The sequence below is a fragment of the Ursus americanus genome, chromosome 19 (genome assembly GCF_024610735.1).
Source record: "Ursus americanus isolate L20-20 chromosome 19, mUrsAme1.1.p, whole genome shotgun sequence".
NCBI classification, from domain to species: Eukaryota; Metazoa; Chordata; class Mammalia; order Carnivora; family Ursidae; genus Ursus; species Ursus americanus.
The window spans coordinates 19,904,985-19,926,387 of record NC_142145.1 but is presented as its reverse complement, the minus strand read 5'-3'; the positions used below and the strand labels follow the sequence as shown (position 1 = coordinate 19,926,387).

Here is a 21,403-nt window from a genome sequence, read left to right as displayed (position 1 = left end):
GGTTCATTTCATTTTGTAGGGATGTATCCAGTGTATGGAATGATTTCTGGTTCACTTAATCTGTTCACTTAATCCATACCTGTTTAGATCCTTTGCAATAATTGACATCCAATTAAATGCAGCCCTCTGCACACACAAACCTACAAATTCTAGTGTAAAATGACAAATACTAGAATTGCTTTCAACATATTCAGGACCTGAGTGTGGACAAGAAATACAGAGAAAGTTCCATGGGTATAAAACAACCAAAAACATGCCAGTAAATTTTTGAAGAAATATTTAAATCTTTTATATACGTATTATAGTCTGGTATTTTTGTTTTTAATATTTGCATTCTCTTCTCTTGCTGTTTCTGTTTTTCTTCCCACTTAAGCAACAATTCATTAGTAGCACAAATGTAGTAGAGTAAAATTCATTATACAGTTTTTTTTCCCACACAAATGTTTAGCAGAGAGGTAGTGACAAGCTACCTTTTGAAGTAGTAAATGCTAATTGCAGATTGTTTTAATGTTGGCATAGCTCACCTATTGATATAGGACATTAAATCTTAAAACAATGAAGAGCTTATGGCTATATTTTATAATATAAGCACTAAATATTAATGAGTGAAATAAAATGATTATCTGACTGAATAAAATTGGGTATTGTTAACAAATACAGGCTTTACAATCTTCCATGTTTGGTGTAAATCCAGGCTTATCACTCATTCATCATGTAGGGAAGTGCCTCAGACTTTCTGGAGGGAAACCCTAGTTTCCTTATCTATCACAATTTGGTAGTAAAACTTCTTCAATGCATTGTTACAAAAATCAAATTAAATAATATACATAAGACATTTAGTATAGTGCAAAGGATGTAATACGTACTCAATCATGATAGCTATATTATCCTAGCTATACAGAAAAAATAGAAGTTTCCATACATTGAGTACTCTAAATATTGCTATATTTAATTGAAAACAAACCTTAAATCAGTTGTAGTGTGATCTAACCCTTCTCATGCAAACACACCCACGTTTAAAGCCTTTAAAATTCCTGCCCTTTCTGATCTCTTTCCCTGGTTAGGCATGTAGACTTACTTTAAAACTTGACATGTGAAGTTAGCCCTTAGCCCTGTGTAGTCATACAGGCAGACCTCATTTTACCGTGCTTTGCTGTATTACACTTTGCAGGTCTTGCATTTTTTGCAAAGTAAAGGTTTGTGGCAACCTTAGGTGGAGCTAGTCTGTTGGCACCATTTCTCTAACAGCATTTGCTCACTTTGTGTCTGTGTGTTACATTCTGGTAATTCTCACAATATTTCTAACTTCATTATTATATTTGTTATGGTGATCTGTGATCAGTGATCTTTGATGTTATTATTATAATTGTTTTGGGGCACCATGAATGGCAATCATATAAGATGGGAGACTTAGTCTATAAGTGTGTTCTGACTGCTCCACCATCTGGCCGTTCCCACATCTCTCTCCCTCTCCTCAGGCCCTATTCCCTGACACACAACATTATCGAAATTAGGCCAATTAATAACTCTACAATGGCCTCTAAGCGTTCAAGTAAACAGAAGCGTCACACAGCTCTCCCTTTAAGTCAAAAGCTAGAAATGATTAACCTCATTGAGGAAGCATGTTGAAAGCCAAGATGGGCCAAAAGCTAGGCTTTTTGCACCAGACAGCCAAGTTGTCAGTGCGAAGTAAGAGTTCTTGAGGGAGATTCAAGTGCTCCTCCAAGAACACATGAATGACAAGAAAGCGCAGTAGCCCTATTGCTGATTTGGAGAAAGTTCACATGGTCTGAATGGAAGATCAAACCAGCCACAACATTCCCTTAAGTCAAAGCCTAATCCAGATGAAGGCCCTACCACCTTTCAGTTCTGTGAAGGCTGAGAGAGCGGAAGAAGGTGCGGAAGGAAAGTTGCAGGAGAGGTTGGTTCATGAAGTTTAAGGAGAGAAGCTGTCTCCATAGCATAAAAGTGTAGGAGGAAGCAGCCAGTGCAGATGCAGAAGCTGGCCGAGATCATTCATGAGGGTGGCTACACAAAATAATAAGTAACCCTCAAATCAGAGCAGCTGTCGTTATCCTCATTTTCCTGATAAAGCCACAGCCTGAGATACCCAGGAATACATAAGTGAGATTGAGAGAAATCTACACCTACACACATTATAGTGAAACCATCAAAATTCAGAGATGAAGAGAGAATCTTAAAAGCAGCCAGAGAAAAAAGATGGAAAAATAATGACATTAAAGATGAACTAAAAGTGGGAGCATTGGTCACCCACAGACTTTTATGAAAGCAAATTCTAAAGGATTTTCCTTCTGGCAGAAGGAAGGTGATCTGAGAGGAAAAGTTTGAGTGCAAGAAGGAATGAAATATGAAGAGACTGGTAAATACATAGCAAACGTAAATAGACATTAACTGTGTAAAACAGTGACGATGATATATAGTGGGATTCAGAAATACTCCAACAGGGTAGAAATGAAACACCAGGAAACGAAAAGTGTATGTGTCAGGAGTCGGGGAGGTAAGAGTCACTGATTCTAATACTCTTGCCTTTCCTTGTAGAAAGGCAAGGGCTTGATGAAGCTTCGACTTTGAGAAGTTGTGAGTTCTAGGATGAATATAAAAATTTCACACTTGTGGAGAGCAAAAATTGGAGTAATAGAAGTTGTTTAGACTGCATGTGCATTTATGCCACTACAAAGACAAACAAGGAAATAATTAGTATAAAAACTAGAATAGTTGTTGCCTCCAGGCAGGAGATATCCTTGTGCTCTAGAAGGGATGTAGAGGGTTTCTGGGATGTGGGTAAATTTTCATATCTCAACTTGGATGGTGCTGAGGTGGGTATTAATTTTATCATTATTAATATGCAATTTTATGCACACGTGCCATATATTTTTAAACAAATTATTAATTTTTTAAAGTTTTAATAAAAAGCAAACAAGTAAAGCCAAGGTGGACACAGGCATATACCGGGAACATTCTTGAGGTAAAAATAGGCAAGAAAAAATATTAAGGGAGTTGAAAACAAAGTTATCTCTGCTAAGCAATTCGTCTTTACTGAGTGCTTATTGCATGCTGTGGGTTTTTCTAGGACCTGAGATGCATTACTGAACAAAGATTCCTGTCCTGTAGATTCTGGGTGGGGGTAGGAGAAGATGGGGGCAGGGAAGACAGTAAATAGCACACATTAAAAGAAATGGTAAATCACATTTTCCTGTTTTCTGTGACAATCACTGAATATAGGAAAGCATAGAGGTTTTTAATAGGTCAGGCACTACTACTAGGGTGACTGTGAACTGGGCCAGAATTGTTTTCAGTGCATTTTGAAAGAAATAATTTATACCTACCACTTATGGATATGGTCAGAATCGCAGAAAATTATACCTGTATAATAATCACTTATTTACAATATGTGATTCTATCATTGGTATAAAGTTTATGACAAAAAAAGGATAATAAGAGTAAGTATCAACCATAACCTCAGATTTCTGAAAATGACTTCAGAATTTTATCTCAGGAAGAACTTGGCAATAAAACAAAGGACATAAAAATCAGAAACTGAAAAAATCACCAATAAAAAGTTTTGATTCTCTTTAGTAAGAAGCAATTCTGAGCTGTAGCAGAAAAAAGAGTCTTGTTAGTAACACAGAAAAACAAAGGAGAAAATGTGCCAGTGGAACAGACACCACATTTCAGATATGTTTAGTAGGTTATCAGACTAATGGTGTGTGTCCCTATGTGCACTGCTGGGATTTGGGTCCCCTGGGTCAACTGGTGTCCTCTGGAGCAGAATGCCCATGGACTTGTTCGCAGCATCTTCCAGGGCTCCTGAGCACATCAGCCCTCGATCACAACTGAAAGCCTGCCCTGAATCTATCATCCGGCAAATTATTAAAAGAGGTAATTCAGACAAAACAAGATTTCCTCCATGTCATTTACTGGAATAAAAACAATTTAGGGGATAGAGAGGAAGCCAGAGTAGGGAGGCAGAAGATAGAGCATGTCAGTAATTCCAGATCCAAAGGAAGCTCGAGATTTCTACTCCAGCTTTTAGAACCTCCCTGTCCACTGTGACCTGGCCTGTTCATACATTTGAAACACATTCACACACAATGTGTGCTGTCTTCAAATACCACCATATGCTGGAAATAGCTCCGGATGATGTGTGTTGTACAAGTTGCATTAACAACAGCTGGTAATAAACTACAGTCTATCAGACAACCAAATATGTACTTATTGGGTATAGATTTAAGATTTTATGTCTTAATACCAATTGTGGTTTATGACTCTGAAAGCTCTATGATTTTAACTTTTGCCCTAAACACAGAATAAGAAAATAGTCATTAATTGGAGCTTTTGGATATACAACTTAAGAGAAGATCCGATTCAGAAAATAAAATATTCATAAAAGTCTGGACAAGTTTTATTTATTTGCATTTTGATTAAATTTGTTTAGTGAATAGAAATGACTGATAAAGAAAATACTTGCTATAGCTAGATGTTGAACATACACTGATGTTCTTAACTGGCAAGAATCACTGGCAAATTCACAATCGATTTTGGCTGCGTAGATTTTCCTTTTTCAAGAAGAAATTGTTGAACAAGAAAGAGACTCACAAACTCATTCTGAATTTGAAGAATGAAAATAGTTACTGAACTTGGTTTTAGGGGTTTGAAATGCAAGATTCTGAAATTCACTCCTGAGTGTAATGCAAAATAGTTAATGTTTAAATCAGTTATAATTAGGACAAAATCATTTTTCTCAAGCCAATATTTATTTAGGTGAAGAAAAATTGCAAACTGTACAACCATGATGCATGAATCGGGTTGTTCTCGTATGGATGATTTTAGATGTAAGCCTCAGTGGAAGAATGATGGCTCCTCCTCCCATTGCACACTCCTATTAAAAAGATTCAATGGTGAGAAATGTCAGTTTTTCTTGATTCCAAAGTGCAGTGTGAAGACATAGACAGAGGGACCACACTTCTGAGGCTGAAAAAACCCTCATTTCTCAGTCCCTTGTGAATCTACTAAGCAGGTCCCTGCTTGCTGATAGCTTGACATGTTTTTTGCAACTGCCATTGTGAATTTGGAGTTGTGAATTTACAAACATAAAAAAAAAAAAAAATCCTGAATCAAAACACTGTTGCCCTAACACTTGCAGTATTCTCAGCAATTTAGATTCTAGAAGTGTATCTAGATCCAGCAAACTGTTTTAGAGAATTCAGAAAAATAACTCCTCTTTAGAAACAAAGCTTAACTGGGGTCCATTTGGCCTTTGTTTCTACAACAGCCTTCATCTCTTATCTGGATTCTGGTCAAATTAAGGGTAAGTAAAGAGAGACTGATGAAGGCACTCTCAAATTCAGCAGTTCTCATCCTCAGATGTGCATTGAAATCACCTGGGAGTTTACAATACATGCACTCCCTGAGTACCACCTCCAGAGATGCTTATGTGACTGGGGTGGGATACAGCCCCAACAAAAGAGTTTTAAAAGCTCTTCCAGTGATTTTAATATGCAGCCAAGGATGAGAACCACTCATGGCTTGCAGGTCTAATGTAATTAAAATATAGTCTTCAGTATTTCTAAAGTTACCAAGTTGAGTTCCAAAGACACAGAAAACGTGGTGCTTAAGTGTCATTTTGATTCCTTTTTGGGCTCACAGGTTTTCTAGGACCATTTTAAGATCTTATTCTAAGGGCATTCATGTTCTTGGAGTTCACACCCCACCTCATATCAAACATATTAAAATGCAGCCACATCCCACATTAACTATAATTGATTCATGATTACATGAATCATATTGTGCTAATTGTTAATATATTAATTTTTAAGTGTTAGTTGAAAATGTGGAAGTCATTTAGGGCCTTTGGGACCAGGTCTCAAACATTATTATAGACTCCTGCCGTTTCTTGGCATTGACGGATAACAGAGTCAGAGCCCTTAACACAACCCTCTGGAGGACGAGTGGAGAACAAAGAAGTGACTCTTGTTTACCTGCACTGTCTCAGTGCAGCATAATGACTTTGCACACCCTGAATCTGAATGTTTGAGCATGTTCCTGACTCAATCTTAGGAAATGTGGATGAAGATATGAGTCTTGCCATTGCCAGCTCACTTGCAGACAACAGAGTTCTTTGCTGTAAAGCTGGCCTGGCAGCTACTTAGAGAACTCTGTAACATGCCTGAGCAGGAATAGTAACTGTCTCCCATTGACTGCCAGCCAGTGATGACAGAAGAGCTTCCACCCTAATAGCTATAAGACATATCTCCCAGCGCTGGCCCTGCTCAGTCGGCTGGGACAGAGCACTGGCCAAGAGAGCACCATGTGAGGGTTTAGAGGGATGGAGGGATTCCTCTGACTGGGTCTTTGCTTGCTTTGACTCCCACCCTTAATTCTGTTGGGGCTGAGTAGTAATTCAGGAAGGAGCACTTAGGTAAGGAGTTGGTGGCTTCCACAGAGAATTTAGGAAGACCAAAGCCTCACAAACCAGGATAGATTTCTTAATTCTACTGTCAGTGAGACTGTTGGGAGTGCGATTGTTCTTCTCGTGCGGTCATATAGCTCAGTCCCCATGATTTTTTCCCCTTCAATCCTGTACCTGATCATGACTTCAACTTAATTTCAATCATGGAAATATGCTGGGGAACAGACAGTTAAAGAAGAAACCCCCAAAGTTAATAAGTATATAAAAAGATATTCAAAATCATGATTAATCAAAGAAAGGCAAATTAAAACAATATAAAGAGTTACAGCAATATAAAGAGTTATAACAACATAAAGAGGTATAAATAATATAAAGAGTTAGACCAGAGAGCCCTAGCCCTGGTTGTGCATTAGAATCATCTGGAAAGATTTTTAAAAACTCAACACCCAAGCCCTGCCTTAAGAGATTCAAATCTAAATTGTGTGGGGCTTGAACATTGGTTTTATTTAAAATTTCTCAAGGTGGGGCGCCTGGGTGGCACAGCGGTTAAGCGGCAGCCTTTGGCTCAGGGCGTGATCCTGGCGTTGTGGGATCGAGCCCCGCATCAGGCTCCTCTGCTATGAGCCTGCTTCTTCCTCTCCCACTCCCCCTGCTTGTGTTCCCTCTCTCTCGCTGGCTGTCTCTATCTCTGTCGAATAAATAAATAAAATCTTAAAAAAAAAAGTTCTCAAGGTGTTTCACCAGGTATAGCACTGAATTGAAGGCCTGTTGCAATGGCAAAAAGTACAAAGTTGGGTCAGTGCTGGCAGGTGGCAGTGATTGTAGAGAGAATCTGGTGGTACTTGGTCAAATTAAGGGCATACACATCTTTGCTTCAGCAATTCTGCTCCTAGGTGTGTGTGTGTGTGTGTGTGTGTGTGAATGATACGCGTATCTCAAAGAACCTTTGCCTTGTCTCCATCAAGGGACTTGTACAAGGTGTTGATTGCAACATTATTTGTAGTGACGGAAGCTGGAGACGGGTTGGATAGCCACCTGGAAGAGTAGATGGCTCAGTGGGGTGGCCGCACAAACAGCAGTTAGATTAATATATGGCGTACACCATCACTGGGTCGTAGAAGCATAGCAAAAACAGCAAGAATCTAAACATTCTCATTTTGCAAAACTGTTCATAAAAAGCACATTAAAATCTATAAGGTAGAGGAGAATGGGAGCAAGCTGTGGAGATAAAAGTGAATGAAATAAGGGAAGAGCCATGCAAGAACCAATAATAATACTGTGCTATGAGCTGAGGAGTAGGAGTCATACAACCCTCCACACCTACATTAAAAGGAAAGAAATAAAATAACTAAGTGGGGATGGCAGTGAGTAGTGAGAAGAGCAAAGGGAGTGAGAAGGGAGCAGAAGAGGAGATTTGACCTCAGGACAGTCCAGTTTGAGACTAAATGCAAGATGCACACTCAGAAGGAGACAAGAAGCAGGACTGAGAAGTTCAAGTCAGAGTTCATTTGTGCAGAATTGAAAACTCTGATGGCTCTAAGGTGGATTTCAGGTGGAAGGAAACTCAAGGAAGCTCAGACATTTGGAGAAGTCTCCATAGCTGGGCCTTCACTGATGGGTCACTTTTGAGTGGATAGAAGAGGGAGGATATCCCAGGCAGTGCAAAGGAACGACATGGGGGAAAAACTCAGGGGGGACTAAGAAGAGAGTGGTCTCCATGAAGAGAGGAGATGGGCTTCACTTGGCTGAAGGACACATGTTATAGGAGAGAGGGCTCAAGAGAAACGCACCTGAGCAGGTGAGAAGGGGCCACTGGACTTTGGAAGCCAGACAGGAGGAGGAAGAACCCAGTCCAACAGAAGATAGGAAACTTTTGATGAAGGGCAGAGCAAGAAGTCTGATTAGGAAGCAGTTTATTAGCTGAATGGGAGATGGAGAGACTGTCAGCGGGAAGGCTCAGGGGCTACAGCAGGGAACCCAGAGTGAGGTGTATTCTTGAGCTAGGGTGCAGGCAGGGGTGATAGCAGGAGAGCACCATTTTATAGGATCTGGCGACTTGGCTGGATTTAGAGAATTATTAAAATTGTTGCCAGTGTTTCAGAAATTCGGGACATTATTTTATATGTGAAAATATTTTGCTGTTTTAAAACATGAGGCAGCATAGTGTAGTGGCTAAAGTTGGATTCCGAAGCCAGACTGCTTGAGCATATATTTTGGCTCTACCACTTCCTAGCTTCCACCTCGACCAGCTGCTGAACCCCTCTGTGCCTCAGAAATGCTGCCCTGTCTGTAAGACTAGGAAACTGTCTCTTAGGATTGTTCTGAGAATTAAATGAGCTAATGTTCCTGAATGCTTAGAACATTGCTCGGCACTAAGTAAGTCCTAGTTAAGTGTATGTTAAATAAATATAAATAAATGACTCTTTTCCTGGGTTTGAGATACAGATATCTTTTCTTCCTACATAACAAATGGCGCTGGAAGGCTTGCATTATGGGAAGATGTGGGTCTCTACGCATCATGGGTTAGGGTATTGCTTTGTGGTCTCCGTTTTGGATTTAGGGCCTGGAAGTCACTAAGAGACAGAGTCTTGTTTCTAGGGCCGACAGCTCTAACACCCAAACCTGTGGTAATTGTTGCATCCTGGATTTTCTTCTTTCCACAGCTCCTCCTTTGATCCCTGGAGCAAGCTCTTTTTGTGTGGCTGACCTGGATTTTATGGCAAACACACCTACCTGGAGAAAGTGTGCAGCCCTGCCTCCTGAGACAGAAGGTGCTGAGTCAGAAGGTGGGATTAGAAGGCTCCAGATGCCTGGGCTTGGCCCTGAGGGTGGCGTGGGCTACAGGTGAGGCGGCACCTCACAGCCCCTGATGCTCAGGGGAGAAGGGAAGGAATGACGCCAGGTCATTTCAAACTAGTTTTCATTGTATTAATTTTCACATGTTATTTAAACCTGAATTGTTATTATCAAAAAAAGGAGAGAAGAAAACAAACTGCCTCCATTACACTTCCTGGCCTTGTGGATGCCAGGTGTTTACACTTCCTCTTTATCTTCATTTTGCTAATTTTTTTTAGCTAAGAGGTAATGGTGAAATGTCAACTCTCCACTATTCCTTTCCCCAAGGACCGCAAATCTTGAAAGAGAGACTCGTAGATATTTATTCACTAATACTGACTGATTCGAGAGCCATTCAGAGGCAAGACAGGGCGATGGAGCCAAGCAGAGGGCAGGGAGGCTCTGCCTGAGGCCCTTGGAAAGGCCGCACCTGTGGGCTGGCAGTGCAGCTGGGCTTTGAAAGAAGAGTAGAGGTTTGCCAAGAGGAAAGCTGGGGCCCAGTTACTCACTGGTTGTGTGACCTTGGGCAAGTCACTTACACTTCAGAAGCTCAGTTTTCTTACAAGTGAAATGGAGTCTCTTGTGTTGCCTGCTTGTAAATGCAGCTGTGAAGATTTAAATGATAAAACGTAAGCATTGCATGAAGTACTTAACATAGGCCTGGCACAGAATGAGCTCCGTGAATGCTTGCTGAACGCGTGTATGCATGCACGAGCGAGTGCACAAGTGTGCAAAGGTGCACAGTCATGAGAGGTCATGATAAAACGGCAATGCAGGGTTACTGCCTAATTGTTGTCCAGGTAATTGACTCTTACCCAGTATTCTTTTTGGGGGGGGGGGGCGGGGAGAGGGAGAGAGAGAATCTTAAGCAGGCTCCACACCCAGTGCACCGACCTATGGCTCCATCCCAGGACCCTGAGATCATGACCCGAGCCGAGATGGAGAGTCAGACACTTAACCAGCTGAGCCGCTCAGGCGCCCCTCTTACCCAGTATTCTTAATTTAAAAATATAAATCATGAGGAATCCCTGACACTTACGCCTTCATTTAGAAATCCATCACTTTTAAAGAACACTGAAATTCTTTGTTGTCCTGTGTTTTTTTTTTTTTTTTTAAATTTTATTTATTTATTCGACAGAGATAGAGACAGCCAGCGAGAGAGGGAACACAAGCAGGGGGAGTGGGAGAGGAAGAAGCAGGCTCATAGCGGAGAAGCCTGATGTGGAGCTCGATCCCATAATGCCGGGATCATGCCCTGAGCCGAAGGCCGACACTCAACCGCTGTGCCACCCAGGCGCCCCTGTTGTCCTGTGTTCTAATCCTTTTTTATTTTATGAATAAGCATTTGGATTTTGCCTTGATCAATTTTAGTGCACGTTTGGATGCTGTAGTCAGTGGGTCTCTGTCAATTCTGGAGGATGTTTAGTATGAGCTGTAGAAGTCCTTCTAGTTGTTTCAAGGCATGAGCTGTTATTGAGAAAGGAGTTATTCACTGAGAGAGAGAATAGCTGTCGATAACAGTTACCCCCAGAAGTTCTGCTAAAAAATGGATCATGACTGACACAGCCGCAGACCAGTACAGGGTAGACCTGAGTCTCAGGATCAGATTGTTGGTGTTTAAATTCCAAATCTGCAGTTTAGTTGCTGTGTGCCTTAGGTAAATTTTTGAACCTCTCTGAACTTCCTTTTTTTCTTACCTGTAAAATGTGTCGCATGTGGAATTCTCTGTTTATTCTATAAATACTGACTGAGGGTCGATCATGTGCAAAGCACTGTGTGGGATGCTAGGGATGCAGTGATGATAAAAGTTGCACAGTCCCTATCCTTGCAGAAATTTTAGTCCAAAAAGGATGATAGATATGAAACAAATAATCACAAAAATATAGTTACCAATTATGATAAGTCCTAAGGAAGAACACCGTTCTGGGAAGATTATAAAAGTCGAAGAACTAATTTAAATTGGAGAGTGAAATCTAAACTAAAACCTCAGAGATGGTGTATTAGTTTTCTATGGCTACTGTAAGAAATATAAAAAATTTAGTAGCTTAAAACAACACAAATTTATTATCTTACGTTTCTGAACATCAGAGTCCACCATGGGTCTCGCTGGGATAAAATTAGTGTATTGACAGGGCTCTCTTCCTTCTGTGGGCTCTAAGGGAGAACCTGTTTTCTTGATTTATCCAGATTCTAGAGTTTTGGTTTTTTTTTTCACATTCCTTAACTCGTGAGACCCTTTCTCCTTATTCAAAGTTAGCAAAATTGCATCTCTCTGAACATTTTTTCCATAGTCACATCTCTTTCCCTGACTTACTTCTGTCTCCCTCTTCTACTTTTAAGGACCCTGTGACTACATTGGGTCCACTTGGATAATTTAGGATAATCTCCTTATTTTAAGGTCAGCTGATTAGCCATCTCAGTCCCGTCCATGACCTTAATTCGGCTCTGTCCTGTAACCTAATGTACCCACGGGAATTAGTATGTGGACATCTTTGGTGGGCCATGATTTTGCTCGCCACAGATGGGTAGAAACAAGCTTGGGAAAGGGGTGAGGGGCGGGGCATGACTTTCCAAGGAGAACACAGGTGGACAAAGATCGTGTGACATGCTTCCATCAAATTCATGAAAAAAGAGAACATGTTTGAAGGGCGGTGAATAAAGGGAGTAGTCGTACAAGCTAAGATTTTAGAGGTAGATGGGGCTAGAATTTGCAGGCTTTTTTTTTTTTTTTTTTTTTTTGCCTCTTAAAAATTTGCATTTTTTCTTAAATGCAGTGGGAATCCTTTAGAGTACCAAGTAGGGTGTGGCATCATGTGATTGGTGTTTAAGAATCACTCTCAATCCTTGGAGGAGGGTGGACTGGGGGTACTGGTGGGGCTACTGTAGTTACTGGAGGAAGAGATTTATGAGAATCATTAATACAGATAGTAAGTCATGCCTTCTGCCCAGGCATTTGTAAGCCTTTGATATAATTTTAGTGTGAATCCCAGCATCCTCTGGCTAGTAGGCAAGTCTGCTTCAAGTATTAACACCACTCCTTTCTTGCTTGGTATGTCCTGAGACATGTTACCAGAGTCCCTAGCTGTATTTTTCGATCCATAAAGGATTAAGTTTCTAAGCATCTTTCCCTCTCCTGCATCCCCTAATTTTTCTCCGCAGCTAATGTGACACGGTGAATATAGTAAGTATTTAATAATCACTTCTGGGGTGGATGAATGGGAAGCCACAAACTTACCTCAGGGCTCATAAAGTATCACTAAATGCTTTGGTATTTCACCAGGAAAATGGGGTAATGATATTTCACTCAGAGAGTTATTAGGAGGATTAGATAAGATCAGTGTGGAATGTACTAGAAGAGGCAGCCCTCCATGAGAAGTGTCAGTAATAATGTCAAGATGTGGCTGAGTCAGAAGCCAGCCAGGGGTGAAGCAGGGCCCATGGAGTGGGCCCCAGTGACATTCTTCAACAAGGGATGAAATGTTTGTTTCCTCACCGCTCATCTACACCTCAGCTGCCCTCCTGCTGCCTTCTCTTGATTGCAAAGAAAAATAACCCCTTAATTTCTTTAAGTTGTTGTTTTCTGCCGGGAGGGGCAGGAGAGGTAGCTTCTTGAACAAATACGCAGATAGTTTTAGTTTCTTCACTTTCCCACTTTGATCTTTTTTTTTTTTTTTTTGGCTTCGTCATTGCGTTGGTTTGATTTTGACTTGACACTTAGAAACTTCTTTTACAACTTCTATGCATTTGGAATGATTATCCTATCAGTTTAAGTTAACAGGAAATGCAGATCTAAATACTGTACTGAATGAAGTCTTTCAAGTATGGTATCTGTTCGGTTATCACTTTGATCACTCAGCACAATATGATGAACTATCATAATGACCTGCCCTAAAAAAATGATTGAGATGAGAGAGCTGGAGCTGTCCTATTCGTTGTCATCACACTGAAAAACTGAAGCAGAGATACAAACGTGTTTTGATTAGTATCAGGACGCAGTGACATTTCAGTCATGGAAGTATTTGAAGTGGGTAACTTGATCAGTAAATTAATTTTGTTATAATCTGTGAGACTCCAGTGTGGCTCATTTTATAGTAGATGACATAGTAACAGGCTCTGCATTCTTTTGGCTAAAAAAATGTACCTGTTGTTAAAGGACTGTCAACCACTCTCAATTAATATAGATAAACTTCCAAATCCTTTTGGCTTCAAATTCTGCAGATATCAAAGAGCTTTAGTAGGAGATGCTCAGCATACCGATGAGAGTTACCTGGATTTCTTTGCCCATTGTAATAATCCAGGGGCACTCTGCTCTAGCAGTTGGTCTATGACGTAATAAAAGGATAAAATGTGTTCTTTAGAAATAGAGAAAGTTTGAATTTTATACTGAAAATTTAGGACACAATAATTTAGTTCATTCTTACTTTGGCTTTTATAAGAGTTAATTAATGATAGGGTAGAACTTTGATACTGTTTTGTCGGAGACTTCGTGAAATACAGTGGGGAATTTTATCTCCTCCGTGGTTATGGAACTCCAGTGCACAGTCTAAATATGTATATCTTAGTACCACAATGTGATACTAGTTTTTTTTTTTTAAAAAAGCTCAAGTAAAATATGTGTTTTATTCAACTGAAATATGTGTTCACTAGAGATGTTGATTTTTAAATTCACTGGCTTATTGAGTGGTCATGAGTAGTGCTAGTGAATCTTCCTTTTTTTTTTTTTTAAAGATTTTATGTATTTATTTATTTGTGAGAGAGAGAGAAAGAGCAGGGGGAGAAGCAGAGGGAGAGGGACAAGCAGACTCCACGCTGAACGTGCAGCCCAACACAGGGCTCTATCTCACCACCGTGAGATTATGACCTGAGCAGAAACCATGGGTTGGACACTTAACTGACTGAGCCACCCAGGTGCCCCAGTACTAGTGAATTTTCTAATTCACGTGGGTTCCTTGTAGCTAAGTGACCACATGTCCTAGTTTGCATGGGATAGTATTGTCTCTGTTAAATTAAATTATTAATACTGTTTTCCTTTTGCTCTCAAACGTATTTTGGTTTGGAGTGATAAATTATACGACCATTCTACTTACGCAGTCCCAGAAGCCACTGTTTCATTGCCTTAGTTTCATCATGGAAGGGTAAAACATTTTCTTCTACTCCTCCTTAGAACAAAACCTTCTCCTAGAATTTTTTTTTAAAGATTTTATTTATTTATTTGACAGAGAGAGACAGCCAGCGAAAGAGGGAACACAAGCAGGGGGAGTGGGAGAGGAAGAAGCAGGCTCCCAGCGGAGGAGCCTGATGTGGGGCTCAATCCCAGAACGCTGGGATCACGCCCTGAGCCGAAGGCAGACGCTCAACGACTGCGCCACCCAGGCTCCACTTCTCCTAGATTTTTCACACCTTTTATGTTCTATAGACCCCAGAGCTATTTTACTTTGCTTCTGTGGATTCCAATGGAAACTTTTAGCTAAAGAATGTATTTATAAGAGAACTTTAGGAATGATAAAAAAAAAAAGTGTTTTAATATGTAATATATGTTTTACTGTACTCCAGGGGGCCAAGAATTTTGACTCTTTTATTCACCATTGAACACTCAGCACCTTACACAATGCTTGGGTATAGGAGGGACTCACTAGTGCTTGTTAAATGAATAAGCAATTTAAAATCTTATTCCTTTTTTAATTTAAGAAAATTGAGGTTTCTTCACACAGTCTTCACCCTTGGAATCATTGTGTTATAAAATATTTCTCAAACATTGTCTGATTAGGATTACTTGACATTTGTCCAAAAAATCAGACTCCCAGATCCTGCCCCTAAAAGTCTGGTTTAGTAAGTCTCAGATGGCTCTGGGTATATAACAGGCATCCCATCTAGGATCCTTTCCAACTCCAGGTCTTCAAAATCTTTATTTTACTTGTTTTCAAAGGGTTTTTGCTTGAATTCCTACTAGGCTGTCCAGCTTTCTACAAAGTCACTGTTAGTTATGGAGGAGAGGGTATTAGACTGAATGGAAGCCAGGTTCCACCACACAACTGATTTCATCATTTTCCTTGTCTGGACACAAATTTCCACACCTTTAAAATGACAAGGCTGAACTATAAGATCTCTTGGACCTCTTGCAGTTCTATTAGGTAATTCTTACCTTTGAAAACTGACATAATCCAGCCAGATAAAAACTGCTACATGAGACATTTTCAACAACAACAACAAAGTACTTTGTTGCTTTGTTTATAAGAAATTCTCTATGGATGGATTACTACTGAAGAGATTTTTTTTTTTTTTTATATTTTAGGTTATTTAAACACTATTCTTTGCAAACAACTTTCTGCGCCAATTTTATTTGGGATTCCCTGGATATATGTGTTGGGAGCGAATTGATAACTTTTCATTTGAGGTTAAAAATTGTTTATCTTGGGGTGCCTGGGTGGCTCAGTTGGTTAAGCATCTGCCTTCAGCTCAGGTCATGATCCCGGGTCGTGGGATCAAGCCCCACCTGGGGCTCCCTGCTCAGTGGGGAGTCTGCTTCTCCCTCTGCTCCTTCCCCCACTTATGCTCATGCACGCATACGCTCTCTCTAATAAATAAATAAAATCTTTAAAAGTATTATTTATCTCTTGCCAGTTGTGTTTTAGATCTTGCCAAAGATACTTCTACAGATGAGAAAAAAGTCCTTTGCTTTTGAGTATAATTTGAAGAAGTTGGAAGAGCCCCGGCCTGCCCATGTGCCCTGTCACTAAACTGCAAGCAGAATCAAAAGTGATCGTCTGGCTAACTATGCCAAGTAGTTCCCACAGAAGGGAAGAGAAGGGACCCTTGTGAAAACATTTACAGAGATTTATTCATCAGATTAACTATCTGTATTTGATTAGGGCTTAAGGAAGTATAAACCCAGTTAGATTAATTTTTTTTTTCCAGAAGCAGAGAAGAATAGATTGGAAAAATTTTCAAGCTGGGGAAGAACCTAAGAAGGTCAAGACTTGAGGAACAGTGGTTGTTGGCAATAATGGGGGAAAGATGTTCACGTCTTGTTAGTAAAGGAACAATAGCAACATTCACTTATTTCTGTCTTGGGCTGTTTGTAAAGCTAGAGGGGGAAGTTCTGTGAAATGTGATAGGAGAGAGAAGGAAGGATTGTATGGTTGTAGTTCCTGCTAGGTGGGCAGCCTGGTGGAGTAGCATTGAGAATGTAATCATAGAGGTGGCTTGATTTTCTTGTGTTCTTAATTGCTTACTGCCCCAATTCTGCCTTTAAGGTGGATCCCATATAAAGAATAGTGATTTATTATTTAGTCTAATCCACACTGGCACTGATGTCTCATAGTAGATTTAATATTAATTGACTCAATTATTTCTCATGATTGCAGGTATAAAGGGCAATGAACAGGCTGAAAAATGTTTCTGCTAGCTTGTGATACCAGCAGTTCAAGAATGGCCAGAAAACATGGGAAATACATAGTGAATATCGGACACTCCGAAAACCAGCTGGTGAGTATTGTGGCACCACGGTGGTATGTTCTGATGGCTCAGAGTCTTGTTTTCAATACTTATACAACCCTACCATTTCTTTATTACAGCATAGTTCTTCTCAAGAAGGAATTCTTAAAAATTTTACACGGAAGCCAATTTTTAGCTATTCTATTACTACTTAGAAAATTAGAAAACTTGTATTTTTTCTGTGTATCAGTATATACATAATTGAGAAATTTAGCTTACTATTCATTAATCTAAGATATTAGCAATTTTGGGGTAATTTAATATCCTATTCAAATAATTTTCTCTATAGTTATCATAATTTAAGCACAAGCCAATAAATCTGTATTTGGTTGCATTAACAAGTTACGTTTTTAGAAAATGTAGTATATAGATTTTGTGTTAACTGCCTAGATTTTTTAGTGTAATGTGTAGATATGCCATAGCTTAAATATTTCTACATATCTTTTTTTTTTTTTAAGATTTTGTTTATTTATTTGAGAGAAAGAGTGCATGCGCATGAGCTGGGGAAGGATCAGAGGGAGAGGGAGGAGGAGACTCCCCACTGTGCAGGGAGCCCAATGCGGGACTCAATGCCCATACCCTGGGATCATGACCTGAGCTGAAGGCGTCGACACTTAACCACTGAGCCACCCAGGCACCCAGATTTCTACATGTCCTTGAATGTCAGAAGGTAATCCTGTGAATGAAGTCTAGGCCTGGACATCAAACTAGCAAATCCTTCAGATGGGCCTCTTTAATTTCTTATGAATTTCTATTTTTGGTAAAGAATTGTATTCAGATGAAATATTTAGAATTCAGTTATATACAATATTATTTGACTATTGTTTATGTTTTTAGAAGAAACAATTCAGTGCTGTGTGTTTTGTGATTACCTTTTATGTAACTGTGCATGCCTGATTAGAGACCTTGATATTGGGAACAGCAATGAAAATGTGCTGAGTGAGATCAGTACAAATCTGAATGGAAAATTAAATTTTGTGAGGAAAACTATTTTTGTCCCTGTGCCCTAACAAGGAAAGTACAAGGTGGAGAAATTATTCTCTTGATTCTAGATCTTCATTCCCTTCCCCTGAAGATATTCTTTGTGGGCCCTCTAGCCTTGCAGCCCTTTCACTGTGTCTTCATAGTGTCAATCGGATAAAAAGGTCCTGTTTTTATCCGGAAGCTTGATTGTTTCACTTGCACATTTAAGTTTATGATCCATTTAAAATTCATTTTTATATATGGTGGGAAGTAGTGTTAAACATTGTCTTTCGATATGGAGATTTTTTCTGTACAGATAATTGTAAAGGTCATCCTGTCTGTACTGACCTGATGCTTTTTTTGTAAATCAGGGGACTGTGTATGTGTAGGTCTGACTTTATCTGCTTGTGTACCACAACTACAGAGTCTTGATTACTCTAGCTTTATAGTAAATCTTGAAATTTGGTAGTAAACATTGCTCTTCAAGTTATCTTCACTATTCAAGATCCTTTGCATTTCTATACAAATTTTAGAATTAATGTGTTGATTTCTATTAAAATACTTCTGCAGTTTTGACTTGGAGATCGTTGAATCTGCAGTTTTGACTTGGGGATCGTTAATTTGTGAAAATTTATATCCTAATACCTAAATTCTTTAAATCCATGAACATGGCTTATTTTTTTATATTGTTCTTCTTTAACTTTTATTAGCAATGATTTGAGGTTTAAATGTAGAGATTGAGTACTTTTCTTTTTAGATTTACTTCTAGATGCTTTTTGTGTTGTTTTAAATGGCATGATAAGTTCAATTTCAAATGTTTTCTTGCTATTTTATAGAAATGCAATTGATTTTTGTATTCTTACCTTGTATCCAGTGACCTCATTAATTCATTATAATATTTTCTTTGTAGATTCTTTTAGATTTTCTATAAACTCAGCCATGTCATTATTCTTTTTTTCAAATTTTAAAACATTTTGTTTTCTTATCCTAATGCACTGGCTAAGACCTCCAATGTAATATTGAATGGAAGTGATAAAAGTGAACGTCTTTCATTTTTTCCCAGATTTAGAGGGAAAGTGTGAAATATTTCACCATTAATTATGACATTAAGTTTCATGGAGCTGTTCTTTATCAGATTATGGAAAATCCTTCTATTACTAGTTTGTTGAGAAATTTTACCATAAATGGTTGTGATTTTTTAGATTTTTATATATTTTTCAATTTAATTTACTACTATTTTATTTAGAAAATATTTATACCTATGTTTTTGAGAGACTGACCTTCAAAGGATTCATAGTTAACTCTTTAGCTTCCTATGCCAGGAAGCCTCAAAATCTGACAAATGTCCTAAGGGGGGAACCAGTCTTGTGTTTGTGGTTAAGTCTCCTTCTTCTAGAATGATTTTGTCTTCTATTCACTTTGATACTGCTATAGACTTTACTCGGCCTTTCTGTCCCAGGCCCCTAGCCTCTGGAGCTATCCCAGAACCTTAAAAAGGCCTTGCATTGGGGCTCCTTTGTTTTCAAATATGTCATGTCAGCCTCACATGAATACCAAAAGTTTTGCTGACCTCTTTTGATAGTCAGAACCTCAGGCTCATACTCAGATCTACAAATGCCCCCAGACTAGAAGATGGCCTATGATGTTAGATCACTTTGGAAGAACTCCTTCCTCTTTTAAATTTTAAATAACCTAATTTCCATTTCTTTTCAAAGCTCTTCCTTTTTTTTTTTTTTCTTGTTGTTGTTTTTGTTTGTTTGTTTATTGCAGTGGGAGAAGTGGCTTTTTGCAATTTACTGAATCTAGACTCTCCCATCACCTCCTCAGATCTTGGTTTTCTCAAAAGAGTTGTTCTTCATAAGCCTTAAGGTCTCTAGAATTTCCATAGTGGGACTTTTAAAAGTATGATCTCCCTATACCAACTTGCAATGTAATGATATTTAATGAATGTATTAAATATGACGAGGATGAAAGATAATGCCTGTTTCTGGATTTTAGCCTCAATAATATTATAAAATAATTAAATATAACTTAGGATGACATAACTAGATTTCCATGTTTTGAGACTAAATATAATGAATGTATTCTTTTGTTCTTTAATCAGGTTTCAAATGCTTGTATTTGGTCAAATATGTCATAATATTTAACAGTCTGATTTATATTTGTCAGAATATATTACCTTAGGCATCAAATACAATAGCTTCTTTTTTTTTTCTCCATTCTTTTCTGTGCACAGTCATTCAACCCAAGAGACCACGAAGCTCACAGTTCATCATATCAGTTTCCAACATCAGCTGATGTAACTGGTGATGTTGGTACTGATTTAACTGGGGTCTGCACCAACACAGGGACCCTTGGACACTCAGAATTTCCAAACAGAGAATTCCAACATTGTCAGGTAATGTTTGGGGTGACACTGTTTCTCCAGGTCATGATGTAATCCACATGGAAATACTTTTTACATAATATTTTGGAGGAAAGCATCCAATCAGTAAAAATTACAATTATTCTTTTGAAAATCTACAACATCCTTTGAACATGTCAAGTCACTGAGAGGGAATGCAAAAGAGGTAGCTCTATGGGGGTCTTCATTTAAAGAGCTAATAATCTTGATGGAATAAAAGAACATATATAGAGTTTAGAGAAAATATATAAGAATCAAAGGAAGGAAATAAGCAAAGTTTTGGGCTCCCTTTATTTGGTGGGCTGAGTAGATGATGATAGCAACTGCACTGGCAGTGAGACACTGTAATCCTTGCTCCATGGAAGATGAAGTCATGTGTTAAGGCTCTGGGGATCTAGTCTGTGGGTCTCACTCTCCTTCCCTTCCTACCTCTGAGCCTAAGTGTGGGCCTTCTGTTAGCCTTCTGGTTTTGACCTCATGTGTTTTCAACCTTGACTTAGAAACCATTTACCACCATCTTGGTTTGGTGCCCAGAAGCAAATTTCCTGTATTCTTGACTCTGTTTCTTGTTATTCTCTTTTCTTCACCTTGAGGTCTGATCTTTTCCCACAAGGGAAGAATTTGGTTTTGACTGATTGCTGATGATCCTTGACAGTTTGGTTCAGTGCTTCTAGCTCTGGACCATACTCCAATTAATTGATTAATTAATCTGATTAATCCTACTGTAAAGACAGCATGAAGAGACTGTGGCAAATTAAGTGAAGATAAACTCTTTATGTCAAGAGACATTGTGGAAGAATGCTTTTGATAGATAACAATTATTTAGAGAATATGTCTCTGATGATTCAAAGAGCCAAAAGTTACTTTAGATGCCTTTACTTAGCTGTACATGGGCAACAGTGTGGTCCAGGAAGTTTAGAATGTTTGTAACATACCTAGTTAGTGGCAATAATAGCACTGGAACACAGGTCTGAAGTACTTTTTAGATGAGTTTCTATTAATCTTCTTCCTCTTTTTAAAGATTCAAACAAAAAAATGGTGGTAATTGCCTTTTTAATCTAAGAAATGAGTTTAGGCCTTCCTCACCTTCACCTTTGACTTCCTTTCTAAGGCCTAGATGACGTGAAGCTGGAGATACCATTTATCTTTGGGGTCTCTTATTTGGTGCCCTGAATTCCCTCAGCCTTGGTCCCAGTGCCTTTGCACCTTCTGATTGCCTGTGAGCATTGCAACACCCAGACTGGGGTTTATTGTCTGAAACAGAGTCCCATATTTTG

At 39.0% G+C, this 21,403-nt stretch overlaps 1 protein-coding gene across 1 annotated transcript in view; it reads left to right on the top strand.

The window, feature by feature from the left end:
* The first annotated feature begins 16,693 nt into the window (after positions 1 to 16,693).
* The window catches only part of LOC148108468 (uncharacterized), a 30,602-nt gene continuing 25,892 nt past the window's right edge, over positions 16,694 to 21,403 (top strand). Inside the window, 2 exon segments of the mRNA XM_087869703.1 lie at positions 16,694 to 16,750; positions 19,959 to 20,120. Of these exon segments, the coding sequence (XP_087725829.1) occupies positions 16,694 to 16,750; positions 19,959 to 20,120 (219 nt within the window).